We start from the raw sequence: 20,515 nt of genomic DNA on the forward strand, positions 1-20,515 counted from the left end.
TGGTTTGTGAATTGGCATCAATTCCCAATTGACACCTACCCTAAATGTATTTTAGGTTAAAAATTTTGACACTCCCTATAAATTAAGACACACATCCCAAAGTTACACTCTCTCTCGCAAACATTCTCTACTCTCATCTACTCATTCCTCACTTCAGCTCACCTCGTTCTCGTACTACATCAATTGACTCTTTTTTTATAAGGCTTAGCATGGTTTTTAAAACTGACCCGGCGATCGTACCGATCAGAAGTCTGATTACCAGGTTAAATGGTCCGACTGTTCAAATCGAATGCTAGGCTCATTTTGATAAAAAATTAAAAAAATAAAATACGGTCAAAAACGTTCAAACGGTTAATCGTCTGATTTAGCAATTCGTTGACCAAAATCAACGGTTTTGGAGGAAAATCCGATTTTTGGAGAAATTCTCAATTTTTCCAATCTGACCGTTTGGTCCGCTCCGGTTTTGAAAACCATAAGGCGTAGTTTGGAAGGAGTACAAATGTAAATATAAACATGTAGTGTAAAACCTTATATTTTGTATATATTTATATTTGTACCATTTCCAAACTCAACCTAAGGTGAAAAAGAGGCTGTACAATGTAAGGTTCAAATGAAGAGATCGCTAGGATTGATGAACAATTCGAAGGCGAACTTCTTAGGTTAATTTGATTGCAGTCCGGATGAGCTGAAGACAAAATCATACTTACCTGGTTGAACTATCTATCATAGTTGAACATACCTTTGCTCACTATGGACCCCATCTGGGAACCAGCTATACTAAACACTGGCATATTCAACCGTGATAGGTTCAGCCGGGTGTATATGTTTTTGTCTCCAGTTAATCCGCTCCCGATTGATTGGCCTCACCAAAAATGTGTCTAAAACTAATGCCTTTTTTTGAACTTTGAAGAAAAACTCGGGAGCCTCTTGACTGTTCTTATAATTACAGGTACCATGATCACTAGGTCAACTTTCACTTTACTCCTTAGTGTCAAACCGAACAGTCCGGTTCATTCCAATGTCAATTCATTAATAGATTCAGAATATTTTGAATCAATCCAATTCAATGTACCCTCCAATATGTTCACACTAATAGATCCGGTCCAATTCAATCCGATGAATATTTCGAATCATTTCGAACTGGTCCAATTTGTTTTAATTCAAACTTCAAACCACCTCCTTCCCCGTGTTCTCGAACCAAGTCCGAAGACGGTGAAAACTTTTGCCCATCTTGATTTTGTTCAGTTCTCAACTTTTTATTTCCTGGCCACCATCGGTCCTATACTGCACTATTGCATACATTGCCAGCTTTTCACTTACTGCTGAGTGCTGACGTCATTTTACAGCGTAAGCAATAAAGCAATTAGTACCCCAACATTATTAATAGTCATGATAATCTAGGATGGAATCATGGAAATGGAAGTCAGGCTGAGCCGGGTTAAACCTAATTCACCCAGCCCAAATACGTCCAGTTAGGCCCAAGTTCTAGTGGGTTCTATTTGGGGCCCAACTTTGAATTTAGGTTCTTAATTAGCTCGATGTTGTTGATGATATATGCCTTGCACGTGGGAAGGACATATATACATCACATTTCTTTTATTATAATTATTAGCTTGACCAATACAAGATTCGTTCCATTGTACTAAAGCAGAATGATAATCAGTTTCAATGGGCTAGGCTTGAAGAAAACTTGGACCTTCTGATCGATTGGGCCAAGCTCAAAGACTTGTAGGCCCAGCCCAAAACACAAAACTGGTATCAGTATGATATTGATCGACTATTGACGAAATGACGAACGATGTGGCATTGTTGTAATTAATTGTGCGATCAATGGCATATGTGCAATAACAAGAAAATATCTAGATGATTGAAATCTCTCGAAGTTTCCGCTTGTGGAAGAGGCCGGAAGATATTTTTTACGAAGGCCGGAGTCCGGAGAAACTTTTATTAAAATAATAATATAATAAACAAAAAAATATATATATATATAAACAATCCCCGTGCTATTTTTTTGTCTATGGACTCTCTTTCCCTGTTGAATTTATAAAACCTCAATTTTTTTTTGAGATTTGGTATATATTCTCAGATCATCCCTTGTTCACCCTCTCCGTTTCGGGGGCTTCTATGGTGTAGAGTTCATCTCTAGATTTGGTTTCGCCTTCGCCGTAGTTATGGAGAGGGAAGGAGGATCCGACGGTTCCTGTTACTATTCCGTTCTCGGGATTCGTAGGGACGCCTCCTTCTCTGAAATCCGCAGCGCCTACCGAAAACTCGCTCTGGTTGGTTTCTCCTCTCTTTCTCTCTTTGTTCTCCCCTCTTTTTTCTTCTTAATTAAATTTTCACGTGTTTTTCCGTGGTTTAATTGTTCCTCTTGTGGTGAAGAAATGGCATCCGGACAGGTGGACGAAAAATCCAACGGTCGCCGGAGAAGCCAAACGGCGTTTTCAGCAAATACAGGAGGCGTATTCCGGTAAGACAGGGGAAACTTTAATGGCCGACCCTCTTTCCGATGGACGTTACTGTTGATGCGGAAATAACATCCGTGGGTGGTGTTTCGTTTACAGTATTGTCTGATAAAGGAAAAAGGTCAATGTACGACGCCGGACTGTATGATCCGTTCGAAGAGGAGGACGAGGTCTGTAACTCTGTATAGATTTCTTGCTTTGCTCCTCCAGTATTCCTTGCTCAATTGTTGGTTTCTTTCTTTCTTTTTTTCTTTGAATTGGGGGAAAATTGGAAACCAGGGATTTTCTGATTTTATGCAAGAGATGTTATCCATGATGGACAATGTGAGGGCCGAGGTGAGTCTCTGTTTTTAATTTACTGATAATAATTTAATTACCTCCTGTGAGGGTATAATGAACATTTAAATCCGTATCGTAACGCGAAACGATACCTTTTTTTTTTTTGCTCTGTTGGGTCTTCTGGTGTGGGGCTGAGGGGCGCTTTGCAGGAAGACAGTTTCGAGGACCTTCAGAAGATGTTCATGGAGATGGCCGGAGGAGATGGCGTGAAATTCGAAGGGGAAGTGGATTGGAAGGGTGGAAAGAGAACTCGTGTCACAGCCTCAAAAGCAAACGCCGGCGGGAAGCGGAGCACATCCCGTGTAAGCGTGTCGGTATCGGTATCGGACTGGGATCTTACATGATTCATGTACTGTTATTGTCCTCAGACCTCTATTGTACTCCCCTCCATCTCTCTCATTATTCAAACCAAAGGTTGAAGTCAATCAGCGAAAGGTAGTTTCTTTTTTGATCTCTTTTATAGTGTTAAGTCTTAACATCTCTAATAGCGGGAGATGGGTTGGGGAATTTGGGTTCTGGGTGTTAGGGTTTTTATCTAGTTATTGAATGGAAGACCTCATCTCTTTTTAATCTTACTAGGTATAAATTTATTTTGGGAATCTGGACATTTGTCAATTTCTTATTTTGGTGGTGGACATTTATCTTTCCCGCTCTGTCTTTGGTCTCCGTGTAGCATGTGCAACGACCTGACTTGGGTCGGGTCAGTAGAGAAAATATACAATAGTTTGACTTGAGTAGTTTAAGGGGGCCCAATCAAAATTAATGGGTGAGTTGGTGGGTCATGTATGTTTATTGTAGGGAGGTTAAGGGCTCTCACTGTGCACCGAGGGTCTGTAAGTTTATAATATTAAGATTCAATACTTTGGTAATATCATGGGCATCCTATAAAATTTCTGAATTGAGTGGTTGGGATAAAATGAACTATGATAATTATTCTTCCAAAATGGGGGGGGGGGGTCCAACATTCCATACATGTGTGGGCATGGTGGGCCCACCTGTATAGTAATGAAATGAGAGGATGGATAGTGTTTGAGGCCATTGAAGCATTGTTAGTAAGAATCTGAGTTGTAGTTATATTATTTTTTGTGTTTTTGTACTTGGGTTTGGAGTAATGTGTGGTGTGGACTAGACTGTGGTATGTGGAGTGTGGTGTCTTGTCCATGAGGTTGGGGGGGAAGGGGCGGTAGGTGGGGATCGGAGAGAAGCGAATTTTGTAAAATGCGTATGTTATGTAGGGTGGTAGTGCGATTGGGTCCCACAATCTCGCTCCTTTAATAGTATAGTGTGGTTATCTACTTGTGGAGATTGGAGAGTTGTCTTGTTTCGCTTTTACTCAAAAGTTGTAATTTAGGACTAGGATGGGATTAAATGGGGTTTGCGTCAGTCAACTAATGCATAGACAGTTGGATTAGAACCCTGCCTTTGCGTATGCACCATTATTTGTTAATCAATTCAATAATTGGTGATCAGAGAAGCCAAGTGACAAGTGGTGGGGGTAGATTAGTAGATGTTTGGCAATTGCGACATGTGAAATCGCACATTTATTAATTCTTAAGTCAAGGCGAGCCCCCCTTCGGGCGCCACTCCAAGTCTCTGAATTTGTTGTTGGCTTGGCTTGTTGCCCTCGTAATTTTGGGCCCTCATTTGGAGTGGTACACGAACCGATTGAAAATTGTTGCCAATCGCCAAAACTTTAGTAGGCTGTGTTTGGTTTGAAATAAAAGGTTGGGAAAGGGAAGAAAATCTTTATAGAACCTTGTACATGCGGGTTTCTTTTGATCCAAACACAGCCTTACCCCCTATGGATGTTCATAGAAAGCACACACATATAAGGTAAATTTCTTAAATTGCTCTTATGGTTTAGTTAATTCATTAAGTGTATAATAAAAAACTACGCTACCTTAACGTTCTATCATAAACCGTTCAAATGTATCATCACGTGATTGTTATAACTTCGCATCCGCATCCACATCAATGTATCAGCACGAGAATTGTTCAGAGGGGGGAGGTCCTCTTGGAGCTTGATTTCTTCTTCATTGGAGTTTAGGGTTTTTGCTTGATCTTCACTGGCCATAGTTTTGTAGAGTTCTTTTTTCTAATCTTTGTTTTCTAATCAGAGTTTAGGGTTTGTTTTCTAATTGTTTGAAGGAGGGGAAGAACAAGTGAAAAAGATTTGTGCTATCTCGACAATAATCTAACCTCTCTCGACATTTGTGCTCTCCCATTTATACTCGCCAAAACATAACAAACGCCCAACAGAATCTTCTCTTTTCCTCTCTCAATATAAACCCAGCAAACCCTTCTCAGTTCCTTAGCTGTAACTTCTCTTTCCTTCTTTGAGATGGCATCTTCTTCACTACTCTCTTCTTTCTCCGTCGTCTACTTCCTCCACCGGTGGTGAATGTCAGCTAACACAAATAGTAAGATTTCAAGGGATAAGATGGGAAATAAGATGGAACCTTTCTGGGTTTTCTTGCGCTTGGGCTTGGATTTTCTTTCTGGGTTTCCTAAATTTGGATATTTCGCCTTATTTTCTCTACGTGGTTTTCCGTGGAAATCATGAGAGATCTGGTGACGTCTTGACAGGGATAACATATGATCTTAGAGCTCTTGAAGAAATTGGGACGCAAGGAATATATAGGCTATGTTTGGCTTGAAGGAAAATACAGGGAAAGGAAGGAAAAAGTAAAGAAACCTTTACAAATCTTGTATAGGTTCCCTTGTCTTTCCCTTTCCCTACTTTTCCTTTAAATCCAACATAACCATAGTGAGAGATAGGCAGAGAGGAGGAATAGAAACCATGAGTGGTTTGGATGTTCACTGGGGAAATGCAGACAGACTTCGCTTTCTTTAACCTATCATTACAGACACGACGCAAGTCAAATACCTTCGATGCTTGGGCCTAGTATCAAGAAACCCCCTAATTTCTCTTCCTGCTTTTCTCTTGGTTGGTCTTCGGCAGTTGCAGCTGGGAAGAAAAAGCAACGGTGGAACCAGAGCATGATTTCAATAGTGTGAAAACTAGAGAGAAGTAGAAGACGGTATCTCAACATGTACTATTTATTTTGAACATTTGAAAAAAAAAATTAAGGGTAAATAGTCTTTTTTGTCCTTTTGTTAATAGAATATTAAGGGAAGTGCTAGTCAATTGTCAGAAATAGTAGAGGTAATGTTAGTCAATTTTCATACAGTAAGGGTACACTAGTCAATTAATTAAACCATAAGAATAGTTTAAGAAATTTACCTATATATCAAGGGTTTTAAAACCGAATAATCAGTCAGGGATTCAATTCTTTGGTCAAATGGTCCAACTGTTTGAATCAAACTGACGTCCCGTTCTGACAAAAAATAAAAAAATAGTCAAAATTGTTGAACGGTTTGACCACCTGGGTCAATGGTTTGTTGACAAAATCAGCGTTTTTTTGGTGAAATAACAATTTAGTGGTAAAATGGAATTGGTAAGAATTAAAATATCGATCTGATATGCCCGATACGGTATCGGATTGCACTGATACGGTGCAGTGTATCCTTGTTAGTCATGCATACTGGTTCGATATGCCACCGTATTGGTGTGTATCACATTGTATTGGTTGATAAGTGTCAATACCGAAGCGTATTGACCATCGTCTCGGCGTGGCGTCTCACAATAAAAAACGGAAGCAGCAAGACTCGAACCCACACTAGTCAATGCACGCCTAACATTTAGACACACATTAACCTCAAAGCCATTTGTTAATTCGTGTTAGTAAGTGTAATAAAATATATTGTTTTAAACTTAATGTTTACATGCAAACAAAAAGCAACATATATTTATTTTCAAAAACTTCAACTATAAATTAAAAAAAAAACAATACTCAAAATTAGCATTTTATAAATAAAGGGAACAAATAATTTATAAAATCCACACACACACACATATACAAATAAAATATTAATAATAGAATAATTATTTTAATACTTAAATTTCATAAATTTGCATATGGTATATATCTTAAATTTTTATAAATTATTAATTAATATTTTAATTTGCATTAAATAACAATGTATTTATTATTTACAAAAATAAAAGTATTGTTTACAAAGTATTTGAAAATATAATATAAATTGAACCAATCAAATCCATTAATCTACATTTTATATTAAAAATAATTTTTAACTTTGAAATTTTATAAAAATAAAATATTAATAATAGAATAATCATTTTAGTAATTAAAAATTTTGAATTTTCATATGATATGCATTTTCAAAATTTTAATATATTTGATATATTTTGAGTTAAGATTATATATTTTTATAAATTATTAATTAATATTTTAATTTAAATTTTATAATAACATATTTATTGTTTACAAAAATATAAATATTATTTATCAAACATTTAAGAATTAATTTTTTAGTTGAATTTTTGTTAATATTAAAAAATAAAAATAGAAAAAATAATATAATAATTCAAATATAATAGTTGTATATGCTTTATGCCTTTTACTTTAATAGATAATAAAATAATATTGGCTTTTTGCGTATATTAATTTATATAAATCTATATAATATTTGCCTTGGATTCTTGATTGATGCATTATTTGTAAAATTTGATAATATCTACATGTCCTGCTATATTTATTATAATATATTTCTTCATATGTATATATGTATATGTATGTATGTATGTATGTATGCATCTTTTAAATATACAATTCCTATGTATTTATATATTATTTATATTTGTTTTGACATTAGACTTAATGATATTAATATATTTATGAAATTTGTGTGCATTTTCTTAACGTATCCAAGCATTTTCATATTTTTTCATTCGTATCCATGCATTTTCCAAATGCATCCATATCCAAGTTGTCCGATATAAAACCCGATACCAATACTTTAATCCTTGGTATCTAGTCATCTGACCGGTTCCTGACTTTTCTGGCTAATCCGGTCTATCAGTTGGTCAAAAAGTAAGATTGCAAATTTGGTTCAGTCTCATATTTATAAAATTTGTAGTGCTTGGTCGTGATGGGTAATTCGGTATAAATTTTAGATGTATTTGATCGCCATAGCAAACTTTGAAAAAATGTTGAGAAAAGCAATTTTATTTTAATTTTTCGTACAAAGGTTTATTTTGAAATCTCCCTGAAGTTTCTAACACATTGTCATATACATCCCTTCCCTGAGAATCCAAAAACGGAAGGAAGAAAATGACTAGAGTACCCATTTTCTAAAGTGGAGATGTACCCAATTATGTATATCCACGTCAGCTTTCACATGTTAAAATACATTCCCAAGAGTGAGGTCGCTTCAATATTTATTTTATTTTATTTTTGTTATGAAAATCTATTTTCTTCTCTTGGTAATCCTAACCAAACTTCCACCTCTCTTTGCCTTGCGCTCAATTTTCTTCGACCATGAACCAAACTCACTTCATAGCCCATGGTGCTGGCTACAGAGTACAGTTATGGTCACCAATCAGACTAGGTTTTTAAATTGAATTGGACAACGAATTGGTCAGGGTCCTATTCTTGGGTTGAATGGTTTGACTGATTAGATTGAATGGATGATTTATTCTGACAAAAAATTTTAAAAAATTAAAATAAATAAAAAACTGTCAAAACCATTGAACGGTTCAAACGGTTCTATTCGGGTCAATAGTTGTTGACCAAATCAATGGTTTTTGGCAAAATAATGGTCCTAGGGTAAAACAGAACTAGTCACCTGACTGGTTCTCAATTTTTTTGGTCTGATTATCCGGTTCGGTCCGGTTTTGAAAACCATGGACTTATGCATCTTGTACCATGTAGTCTCTCTAACTTTAGTAAATAGAGAACTTTCTGGACAAGGGGATCAAGGTGGAGAACGACTTAAATAAATCCAAACAACAACACTCCCAGAAGCTAGAATGAGGGGGAGCCGTTTGCTACGTAACTCCTGCCTCAAGGATGGCTGGATTGAGTCACCGAGACCTAGCATTGGTCTATATCACAGTTGCACACCTTTCTCTACAATGACCCACTATGAAAGAAGTTATGGTCATGCTTCCGGTGAGTTTGAACCTATCTCTATCAGCAATTATTAGAAACTTCAGGAGAGCTTTTAGTAATTTACCCTTAAATCTTATAAATTCATTTTCACTCTTGTTGAATACAACCTAACATAAAACAATTATAATCTTGTGGTTTTTATCAATGCTCTTTGTGTAGGTATATGTTGATCGCCACGATTGTGGGGGCACAAAAAGTGCTACACTGATACCACAATAACACTCGCGATGAGTCCATGACCCGACTCACATCCAGATGATCTCAAAACCTGCAAAGACTTGCGATGAGCTTAACAAACTATCGTAGACTTGTGATGAGCATAAAACACCAATCAGGACCCATGATGAATAATGGACGTTGCCTGAGACTTGCGATAGCATTGCCGATCTTGTCCTTTAACATGTAGCCACTAGGAAACCCATAAGGGGACGTATCCTACACGTGCCATGAGAGAATCCATAAGAGAAAGGAAACTTTGTCTTCAAAGGATCTTGTTGGACATGTAATGTAACCCCAGTGGTGCTCCCTTAATAGCCAACATAAAGATAAGGATCCTTTTCCTTATAGGAAATGTCTCCTTTTAAATCCTTTTCCTTATAGCCTTGGGGTTCTCTCTATAAAAGGGGAATAACTATCCCCCACAACAGACGACCATGTAGCCTTAACCCTAAGGCTTCTTAGAGAAACTCTCTCACTCTGTCTCTTTCTCCTTTGATCTTCTCCCACCATCCCTGACAACCATCATTCTCTCCCTTCTTCTCTCTTCATGACCACCCTCTCGGGACCTTCGGAGACTCGACCTATTGCCAAGAATCCACGATAACTACACTTTGTGTTTTGATGTAGCAAATCTTTCTTTTTGACATTATTTATATATTTTTTGCTCTAAAGGAGTAGCTCGTAGTCCATTCCCCAAACACATGAACCCCCCAATCCAGGTGCAGGCTCGATTCAACCCTAAGTCTCCACTATAATCAGCGGGATGCCTTACCAATCAACTAGTTGCACCTTGCAATTAGACCTATTCATGGGCCAGGTAGTCTGGCCCAGCTTGTTTTAAGTTGGGCATGGACTTGATTTTAAGCCTATGGGTTCAGGCTCGAGCCCAATTATTTTGGTTTGAGTTCGGGCTTTCTCAAAAAAGCCTAACCTGTGCCTGAACTCAACTTGATAATATAATAAAAATATATTTTATTTAATAAAAAATATATATACAACATTTCTTTCTTTGTTCTTCTCTTTTTTCAAGTAATAGTGAGATCTTTTAATAATACACTATTTTATTGATTAAAAAAAGAAAAAAATTATGTTTTCAAATTTCTAGTCGGGCTCGGATACAAACTTTGGGCTTTATATAAGGGTCAGGCTTGAACTCATGCCTGAATGTTTTATTGACACATAAACAAAGCTCAACTTGAACCTTGCTTGGCCCATGATCATGTCTACTTGCCATTTTATTGATATATTTGAAAACCTATTTGACTAAGTAGTCAATAAGAGTAAATCTTTCTTTTTTTGGTAGTAAAAATATACACCCCAAAAAGCTGCTTAGAATACAACTCAGAATGGGTAACCTACATCTTCAAAGTAAACAATTGGGAAACCCTCTCTGCAGCTTGAAGAATAAGTTGCATTCCTTTCAATTTATTTTTGGAAGTGTTCAACCGAAACTAAATAATTGGAAAGTTAACAACCATTCTCAAGCTATTTTGCAATATCTTTCTAATCATGAATGTTCATTGTCCAACTGCCAAAAAGTAAGAGAAGTACGGACTAGCCCAATGCAGATTTCTGATTTCCACTGCAGAGCTATAAACATTCAAAAGGTAAAAAACCCACACTCTATGCATTCCCGCCCATGAATTGGCATCAATTCCGAGCTGGCACCTACCCCAAATGTACTTTGAGCCTACAAAAGCTCCATTTGGGAAGAGTGTAAATACAAAAATGTTAGGTGCAAATACAAATGTCTAGTTCACAAATGTGCAAATTAATTAGTTTAGCTTTGAAATAATAATTTAGTATCTTCACCAAATGATTTTTAGTTGTGATGTGTGCAAATATGATTTCAACTATTGGAATCCACCTTTGACCAACTTTGAGTAGGGATGCATATTTTTGCTCCCATTTTGACTGTAAGTATGTCTTAAAATTGGTGATTGCTGTCATTTTCAATATAATTATTATTAACACTTGTAAAATTTAACTAAAATGAATAAATGCATTAAACTCACATTTGCGCTCTTCTCATAAGAATTCAAAGAAAATTTTGGTGGTTTAATAGGGATTATGGTTTTAAATAGGTTTTTAAGAGGTTATGTGTTCTCCTAGATCTCAAGGTGGTTTTAGGACTGATAAAGGTTGAAGAGGTGAATAAAGCTCTCCTTACAAAGTTGGCTTGGAGATTTCTATCCTCTCCAAATGATTTGTGGATGCAAATAATTGAAGCTAAATATTTTAAGAAAAAATAATGTTTTCCGGTCATGATTAGGCAAATCGATTCTCATCTTTGGAGAAACCATATCTTTATATCCAAGCCCACTAACCATATCACTTGGATCAACCCTTAGAATGGAAAATTTTCTACAAAAGTTCATTATATAGCTTATTAATATAAAATATTAGTTTTAATGAAAATTGATTATGCGCGATCTGAACGCTCCCTATTGGAAGACAGCTAAGATGTTAGGCTAATGATGCGGCCTGGTTGAGCTACAGGACAAGAGAATCAGAGTGTTCTGGGGTTACCTGGTGTGGGCACTTCGATGCTTAAGTTAGCAATGGAGGTTTTTGAAAGAGCTAATAGCTTGAAAGCAAGAGAATGCGAGAGCTATATCGTGCATACCTTTGTTAGATTGGAGGTGAAGCCTTTATATAGCCAAGCTGTCGTGGGCCACACGATGTGTGTTCGAGATCACCGGCCCATCTAACCCGGAGTTAGCTTTGCACCCGATGATGGACCCCAAGTAAGTTGATAAGACTTATCTAGGTCCGTTCGAATTGGGCGGGGTGAAGATAAGATCCGTTGACGTACATCGTGATTCCGAGTAGATTGGAGACAGTTGGCTTGCTTCTAGAAGGAGGTTACGTGGCACCTTAGCAGGTCGATCGGATGTAGTGAACTGCTCGGGCCTCAGTCTAGCTGGGTGACCTGAAGTGCTCGAGGTAACTAGGATTGCTAAGGTGTCCGAGGTCGCTGAAATATCACCACATTATTTGGTCACTCCAGATGTCATCACATCATTAGATGAGCCAAATTATCCCTCATAAAAAACCATTGTCAATGTGTGAAAAAAAAAAGAGAATTAGGATATTATTATTTATTTGTTCATTAGGAAAATTGAAAAACATAAACTGAAGAGAGAAAATCATTTGACTGGGTACTTCACCTCAATCTATTATCTGATATTGAGGAAACTGCTTTATACAAAACACTATAAAAGCTTGTTAGTCTAAAGTGGGAGAAAATTTTGGCTGCCCACATTCAACAGATCAGCAGCATAGGCTGTCAATAGGGCTTTCTCTCTCTATATGTGTGTGTGTTTGTGTAACATGATAGTCCACTCAGCAATGCATCCAACACCAATAATGTCATAAGGAGTCCTTATGAATTAACATATCATCAAGGAAGAGCACCGTTGATTGTCTAGGCTATTGAACTTAGGTAACTAACTTTTTTCCTAAAGGTGGAACTTGCTGAGATGGCAAACTGAGAGAGCTGGGAACAATATAAGGCAAAGAGATTAGAAATGCAGGGTTGGAGAAAGGGAAAAAGGAGAGGCCATCTAACATAACCATTTTGTTCATCATGCAGGTGTTCACAATCTAATGGACCATTACTGAATATTGATCCCAGCCATGGTAGCCATTGCTGATTTGGGTTTCACAATCCCCGTTCCCCTTGATGGGGCGGGGGTTTTCAATCCAATCCCTATTCCCCTTCATGATGCCACCTCATCCATTCTTGGGTCAAATAGTCCAACCAGTTCATTTCAAATAAATGGTCCATTCTGATTTAAAAAATAAAAAATAATTAAAATAATAAATGATCAAAAACCATTGTCTGGGTCAATAGTTTGACTGTCCAGGTCAATTAATCACTAACCAAGTCACTAGTTTTTGGCCTAGTAATGATTTTAGGGTGAAATGAAACTGGTTGTGTAACTGGTTCCTGGGTCAACCAGTCCAGTCATCCAGTCCGGTCCAATTTTCAAAACCATGATCTTAACCTTTGACATTTTTACACAGAATAACCGCTATCAGACTCGAATCAATGTTCTCATACTTATAAACAGTCCAAGATTTTACCATTACACCACAATGGCCCAATGTGCTCACAATCTCTTATGAATTGTTTTATTCCTTAATGCTATGTTTGGTTTGAAAGGAAGGAAAAGGTAAGAAAATCTATACAAGGTTTGTAAAGATTTTCCTACCTTTCCCTATTTTTTCCTTCAAACCAAACACAACAAGTGAAATGGTTCTTATGATTTTAAGAGTAGCTACAATTAATTTTCCTTTTTCTACTCAAGTTCATTCTACGAAATTATTTTTTTGAAGCTAAAAATTTCTTCAATATATCAAGGGTGGACAAGCCAAACCTTTATTAGTGAATACCTGACCTATCTTAATACCCTTTACATGCACAGTGATTATTTTGAGACCAAATGTAATCCCAACAACCGGTCTCAACAGCCACGCTGTACACTAGGAACATCTCACCATAGAGTATAGAGGACAAAAGAGATATTCCCAATGGAGGGCTGCAAAGTCTGTTGTGACTGGTTGTTGGCACTTGATCCGAACTAGATTATGTTTCTGTCATTAGAAAAATCTATATTTTTAATCTCTTTACATGAAAAGAAAAAAAAAAAAACGAACAGTGCGGCGAAGCAACTGTGTTACAACCAGTCAGCCACCTGACCTTCCAACTAACCAACTAAAACTACACAGGATTCAGATTTTATTGAGGGTGAGAGATGGTTGTGGGTCCCTGTTCTGTAAAGGATGATCGTCATATTCTTGCCTGACGTGTGTGTTCTCCGCACCGTTTGCGGTGATTGGGGGAGATGCGTGGTCGGCATAGAGAACCGATGCGTCCAATGCCTCCCGGCGTACGTTATCCTCGTGCTCTTGTAACCGTTGTGCGCGCAATGCTGTGAGATATAAGCCGGAAGCGAGGAAGACCGTTGTTAGTCCCGAAACTCCAGCAGCGGAAAATAAGCCTTCCCGGACAACGAGGCAACTCGTTCTCGGTCTACTCCACTCGTTTAGATGTCCCGATTCAATTCCGAGTCCAATCAGCAATATCACCTCCGTCACCGCAAAACACATCCTGCAGTGCAGCCGCGCTTTTTACATCAACAAACTAATCCAAATATTCTGGCCAAAATCAGCTTCAATCCCCAAATTAGAAAAAAAAATGCAAAGGCTCGAATGCAATCCTTAGTAATCCATCAAGGGATGAACAAAGATCATTCCTTCTTCGATCATGAGTCATTTTAACGGATAATAAAAATTGAAGGGGACCCACCGAAGAAGGTACAGGTAGACAAGTACGATGGATTATTAAGGGGTTGTTTGGCAAGATTTTTTAAGTAGATAAATCAGATCAAAAGACATTATTAAGTTTTTTGGAGCTTGTCTTTCACTAAGATTCTCATCTACTGGGCTGTTAACTGAAAGGTTTTATGCTGCATTTGAGTGCGTTGTATTTATCGATGTAAAAGTACATTAATGTTTTGTCAATAAAATGAGAAGTGTGATTAACTATGTAAATATTTACATCAATTCTATTGATGTTGTATTTAAGTCGATACACTCCATCCAATTTCCAAACACCAATAAATATGGATCGAAGTGTTTAATTACACCGGTCCTTATTTACACCCCAAACTAATGCTTTCCAAATTGTCATTGATTCAGACGGTAATGGCAACGGGGCAGGTTCGGGTGGGGATTACGTTCTCCATCCCGACACCAATTTCCTAATCATCTCCCATCCCCATCCCCAATCCCCATCGAAGAAAGAAATGCTCCTTCATCCCTGACCCACCAAAGTTTTAGATCTAAGTTTTAGATCTATAACATTTTACATCTGTTTGAGATTTCAAAAATCAGAAATGGGCTCACATAGAGAGAAAGAGAGTACCAACGACGATTACTGATTATTGAAGACAATACCAACAGACGACTACTGATTATTGAAGACAATAGACAAAGAACGGAAGAAGAAGGGTAGGGTTTTGAGTTTTAGGTGCTGCTAGCGCAAGTTCTTTTCTATGTTTTCTTCTTTGTGTGTCGAGTTAATTAGTTTAGGTAGTTGAAGAGAATCAAGAGACTCTTGAGAGTTGAGAGTTCAAGTTTTTGTCTTTTACTCTTTTTGAGTTTTTGCTATTTGTGTAATTATAATATAATAATATTAATATTAATATATATATATATATATTTGCATTCCCCACCCCCATCCCCGAACCCAATTGGAGATTCAGTTTTAGCCCCATCCCCAACCCCAATTCCGTCAAAACACTCCCCATACCTGACCCCACCAAGTCAAGGAGCCCAAATACCCATCGGAGACAAGGAAAATTGTCATTCCTAAGTTGAACTATTCGGCCCGGAAACCGTTCAGGCAACCTATTCCATTTTATCCCAAACTCGATCACTGACAAAAAACCATTGAATTGGTCAATGACTCGTTGACCTAAGCAATCAAACCATCAACCTGTTCGACCCATTCAATAGTTTTGGTCATTTTTATTTTAATTGTTTTTTAATTTTTTATCAAAAGGGGTCAATCATTCAAATCATATGGTCGAACCATTGACTCGAAAACCAACAGGTTCCGGGTCATTTTTTAAAACATTGCCGCCAGTAAATACAACCTTAGGAAAAAGCTTCATTAGGTAGTGTCATGTCTTCTTTCTGGGTTGACTATGATACGGAAAAGATATAATATCTGAAAATTTCCTGAGTCAAAATTCATGAGTGAGGTTTTGATTGATCAAAACTTTTCCCATACCCCTTTTCTGCATCATAAATTTTCCCATATTTCAGTTTATAGAAAGCTCATAAAACCACCCAAAAACAAATACATGAAAAGACCAAAATATTGAAAATCGGAAATCTTGAAACTTTTAATCTTTCTACGCCTAAAAATAATCTTCCCAACTATTTTTAATAGCCCTAAATTTTAATCAATCAAAACCGACCCATCAATTTTGATAAATAAATTGGCTATCACGTTTATGATTCGAGTTAATTGATAGAACGTTTATAATTCGAACCCAGCCCATAGCCATAGCCATTATGGTTGTTAGTCACCGACAACCTCAGTCCATCTGAATTCAGATAAACCCTGACGTAAAATTTTCGAACTCCCCAGTCGAGAAAGGAATTTGAAACGATAGCAGAGAAAGCTTACCAAGTTGTAAGAAAGAAGAATCCGGCTTGCCATGAAAGGGACCGGGAAAGGCAAAAACCCGAGTTGTTCAAAGCAATCAAGGTCGAGGGTATTAAGTTGTTGTAAACTGCAGCATGTATGTATGCATGTTCCACGATCATGGCGACCGCTAGGCTCAGAAATGCACCGCCGGCGCACAACAGCGGAGTCTTCCCGCTGTCGCTGTAAATACATGCATGTCTCCGTTCTTCGTTACTGCTCAAGAGCATCCATGTCGCCTGCAAGGTAGAGGTAGAGTATAGAAACGACCAATCAAAATTGATCAAAAAATGAAATTACTTCAACCTAGAATTGGTATTACAAGGGATTTAGGTATAAAATTGCGTACATCGGATCTGGTGGTTTCGGCAAGGAGGCATAGAATGAAACACAGAAGTCCGCAGAGTATAGAAACGACCAAAAGGAAAGCACCAGTTTTGCTGCCGAGATCGGTGCTTCGACGACTCGGGGCTAGATCGGCATGCGTGACTGCCATTCTCTACCAACTGTTTCTGACTTCGGAAGAAGATATCACAGCTTGGGAAATGATGAACAGGGGAGTCGCTGTTGCTCTCAAACCGAGAATAAGAGGGAGAGAATCAGAGAATATTGAATGAGACGGAGATAGCGAATCGGATTTCTTGCAAACAGAGGAAAGGGTTGAAAGTTTGCTTAAAGAGTGCGGATTCGCGGAGTTTAGGCATTAATCGTATGTATGTATTTGCTCACGCCACACGGACGGTCGAGCATTAAATTGTTGTTCGTGTCGCGCAATTATATAATTAAAGAAAAATGAAAAAGTATGAAAGACAAGAGTTTGTCGAAGCCTCTTAAATCCCTAATTCCTAAATGAATTATTTTTTGTGGTGGGGTTTTAAAACCAGCAGAGAATAGAAGCCTCATATCTTCAGCAGCTCCCTCCCGGTTCCCACCACCGTCCAAGGCGTACCCTTTTCACTACCACTGAAACCTTCCAGTAATAAGCACTCATCATGCATCTCAATGCTTTATTCTGTAATATTTGTTCAACCACATCGAGCTTAGGTTTCGGTTCAGCCTAGACCTGTTCATGGCCTCATGGGCCGGGGAGCCTGACGGCCCGGCCCGGCCCGCCCCCGAACAGGTTTGCACATATTAGGCCCTCGGGCTTGGGTTTGAGATTTTACATAAAAGTCTGGTCTGATGATATTATATATATACTATCATGGACTCGTATGATGCATGGGCTTAATATGTCAAAGTTCAAGCCTAGTCCGCTTAGCAGGTTGGATTTTGAGAATCCAAACCCTTCTCGTATTCAATGATAGGGTGGGTTGGGTTTAAAATCCACATCTAATTTCCTATAATTTCTTGTTATAAAAGACAATAAATAAGTAAAATCACATAAATAAACAATAAAATTTCTAATTATTTGATTAAGATGTAGAAGAACACAAACTATTAATTATCCTTTACATCTAATTCAGAATATTATTAAATTCAACACCTAATACATAAAGTTTATATGCTTTCCAATAATATGTTGGTTGAGGGGGTCGGGTTTAGACTAACCTGTAATGTACAGGTTGTAGAACTCCAAAACCCGATTTTCCCCAAAACCCATCCTTCAAAAAAAAAGTGCCCCATCGAGGTGGGTAGGGGTGGATTGTCATCCCTAAGCTTGAGATGCTTAATTAAGATTGAGTTGGGCCTAGGTTGGTAAACTCAAGTTTAACATTGAATTGGACCAAGCTTGAGCTTGAGGTTTGAGGCTTAGGATTGGATTGACCCTCAACCCAACCTAATCCACTCAAGTTGCACCTAACAGGACCCGTGTGATGCACATGCTTTGTTAAGAGAAAGCTAAACAATAAAGCACATAAGAGTATACAATTGTTTTATATTTTAACTTTTTAAATAATTAATAATTAGTTATTTTTATATACTACTTTGAATAATTTTTTATAATACGAAAATAACAATAATTAATTTTAGCTATGTTGTTCATCAAACCGGTGAAATCGACCAACATGGCCCAACTCAACTTGAGTTGGTTATTTTTCTAGTATTTTTAATGGGTTTTGGTTTAGTAATTTCCCAACCTAACTGACCATATATATTTTTGGCATATGGTCATTTTTCTAGTATTTTTGGTATATGCACATGCTTTAGTCATTTTTCTAGTATTTTTGGTCAATTTTGGTTTGGCCATTTGTAAATCAATAAAAACCAAACTGACCATATATATTTTATATATAATTTTTAATATGAAAAAGTGGAAAAATTCCCATATTCATTAGTCTAAAATATTTTACATTGTAAATTTAAAATTTTTAATAATACCATTGTAATTTTTAAATTTAATTTTTTTAAGTTTAAATTTTTTTAACCAACCAACCAAACCAAAAATTGACCCAAACCAATATAACCCAAATTGGTCAGTTTTCACTAATGGTTGATTGGTTTCGGGTGACCAACTCCCCAACCCGACTAAGTCAATTTGGTTGGCCAAATAACATGCAACTAAACCAAACCAACCCTTGAACACTCCTAATTTTAATTAAACTAATAGTTTAATCTCTAATAAACAACAATAGTTTAGTCTACAATAATTATTAAAATTTTATATTATATAACAAAACAAAAATAGATTTTTACATAATTATTGAAAATATATTTATCACAAAAAATAAATAATTACTAAAAATACAATAAATACAAATTTTAGTATATAAATAAATAAATAAATATATATATATATATTAAGATTTTAAAATTATTATTAATAAATATCAATTTTCTTAAAGTTTTTTTCTAGAATTATTAATTGATATAAGTGAAATAATGTTTTTACTATTACTACATCAATAATTGCAATTATTATTATAATTTTAATATCTATTAAAACATTTTTTGAAAGTGATTACCTATTTTTGTTATTCAAAAGCTTCAATACCTCTAAATTATTTAATCTATTTTTCATTATTTCAATAATATTTAGAGAAATTAAATCATTTATATTTTATATTCTTATTATGAAATATTATTAAATCTATTATAATTATTTTTGTGTTTTTGATAAAAATTTTTAAGGTAATTACATAATATGTTTATTTATTTAATCTATTTTATTTGTTTTCAAATAATATTTAAGGATTTAGTTATTAATTTTTTTAATATTTAAAATATTTAAAATTAGTTATTTACAATATTATTTATCTATTTAAATAATATAATTATTTAGTTATTTCAATATTACTTTTTTGTTGAATTTCATAATCCATAAAATTATAAGTTATACTATTATTACATAATTTCGTTCTTAATTTTGTAAATTATTATTAATTCAAATATTATGAAAACTATTATAACGATTTTATACTTTTAATAACATTTTTTAAGTTTATTACATAATTTCATTATTTTAAATATTTAAAATTTAGTTATGTTAAAAATTTCATTATTTAAAATATTTAAATAAAATTCAAAATATTTAAAAATTTCATTATTTAAATTTTATTTATTTTTAACTGTTTACATAATATTAATTATTATTTTTTATTTATAATATTTAGTTATTGCAAATTTTTAATAATATTTTTTTAATTTTTAATTTTATTATTTGAATAATATTTAAATTGAATAATTCGTAAAATTTTAATTTTTATTGTTAGTACATAACTTTGTTATGAATTTAATAAAAGTACAAAATTATGAATATTATTAAATCTATGATAATTTTTGTGTTTTTAATAAATATTTTAAAGTTATTACATAATTTCATTATAATATTTAATTAATTCTTAAATTTTCTTAATTCAATTTTTTGTTGATAGATATAGATGAAAAGTCGGGGATAGGATAAGTAGGAATTAGAGATAATTTAGGAGATAATTAGGGATTATAGATAATTTAGAAAAAAGTGTGGGATATGGTGCCACTTGGCTAGATTAGATTAGATTTTGGTAGAGAGATTTTAGGAATGGTTTTTGGAAGAGATATAAGAAAGGATAAACCTAGAGGAAAGAGGGATGGGTCATGGCTTCATGAGGGAGCAAGGCTAAGATGAAGAGGGGCTGAGAGTTCTTGGTTGGGGTAAGGGAGAAAGCTCAGGCTCTGATGTGGCATTTTTCTATTTTAGTATATATATATATATAATTAAAAATATAATAATATACATATTATTTTCCTAAATGCCTAACCCTAACCCTTCCACATCACAACCGGCGGTAGCAACAGCCTGAGTGGTATCATCT

General features: G+C 35.6%; 2 protein-coding genes across 2 annotated transcripts; one reads left to right on the forward strand and one right to left on the reverse strand.

The window, feature by feature from the left end:
* The first annotated feature begins 1,879 nt into the window (after positions 1–1,879).
* LOC148867653 (Chaperone DnaJ-domain superfamily protein) lies at positions 1,880–3,405 on the forward strand. The gene is made up of 5 exons (XM_088975958.1): positions 1,880–2,279; positions 2,383–2,470; positions 2,565–2,635; positions 2,745–2,801; positions 2,954–3,405. The coding sequence occupies exons 1-5, from the start codon at positions 2,172–2,174 to the stop codon at positions 3,146–3,148; spliced, it is 519 nt and encodes a 172-aa protein (XP_088832084.1). The 5' UTR covers positions 1,880–2,171; the 3' UTR covers positions 3,149–3,405.
* A 10,249-nt stretch (positions 3,406–13,654) lies between these two features.
* Positions 13,655–17,045, reverse strand: LOC148867654 (uncharacterized). The gene is made up of 3 exons (XM_088980159.1): positions 16,630–17,045; positions 16,263–16,519; positions 13,655–14,174 (listed from the first exon to the last, which is right to left on the reverse strand). Exons 1-3 carry the CDS (start codon positions 16,774–16,776, stop codon positions 13,796–13,798), a joined length of 783 nt encoding a protein of 260 aa, XP_088836285.1. The 5' UTR covers positions 16,777–17,045; the 3' UTR covers positions 13,655–13,795.
* Positions 17,046–20,515: the final 3,470 nt, after the last annotated feature.

The sequence above is a fragment of the Nelumbo lutea genome, chromosome 3 (genome assembly GCF_056320005.1).
Source record: "Nelumbo lutea isolate HS-2025 chromosome 3, American lotus-T2T, whole genome shotgun sequence".
Classification (NCBI taxonomy): Eukaryota; Viridiplantae; Streptophyta; class Magnoliopsida; order Proteales; family Nelumbonaceae; genus Nelumbo; species Nelumbo lutea.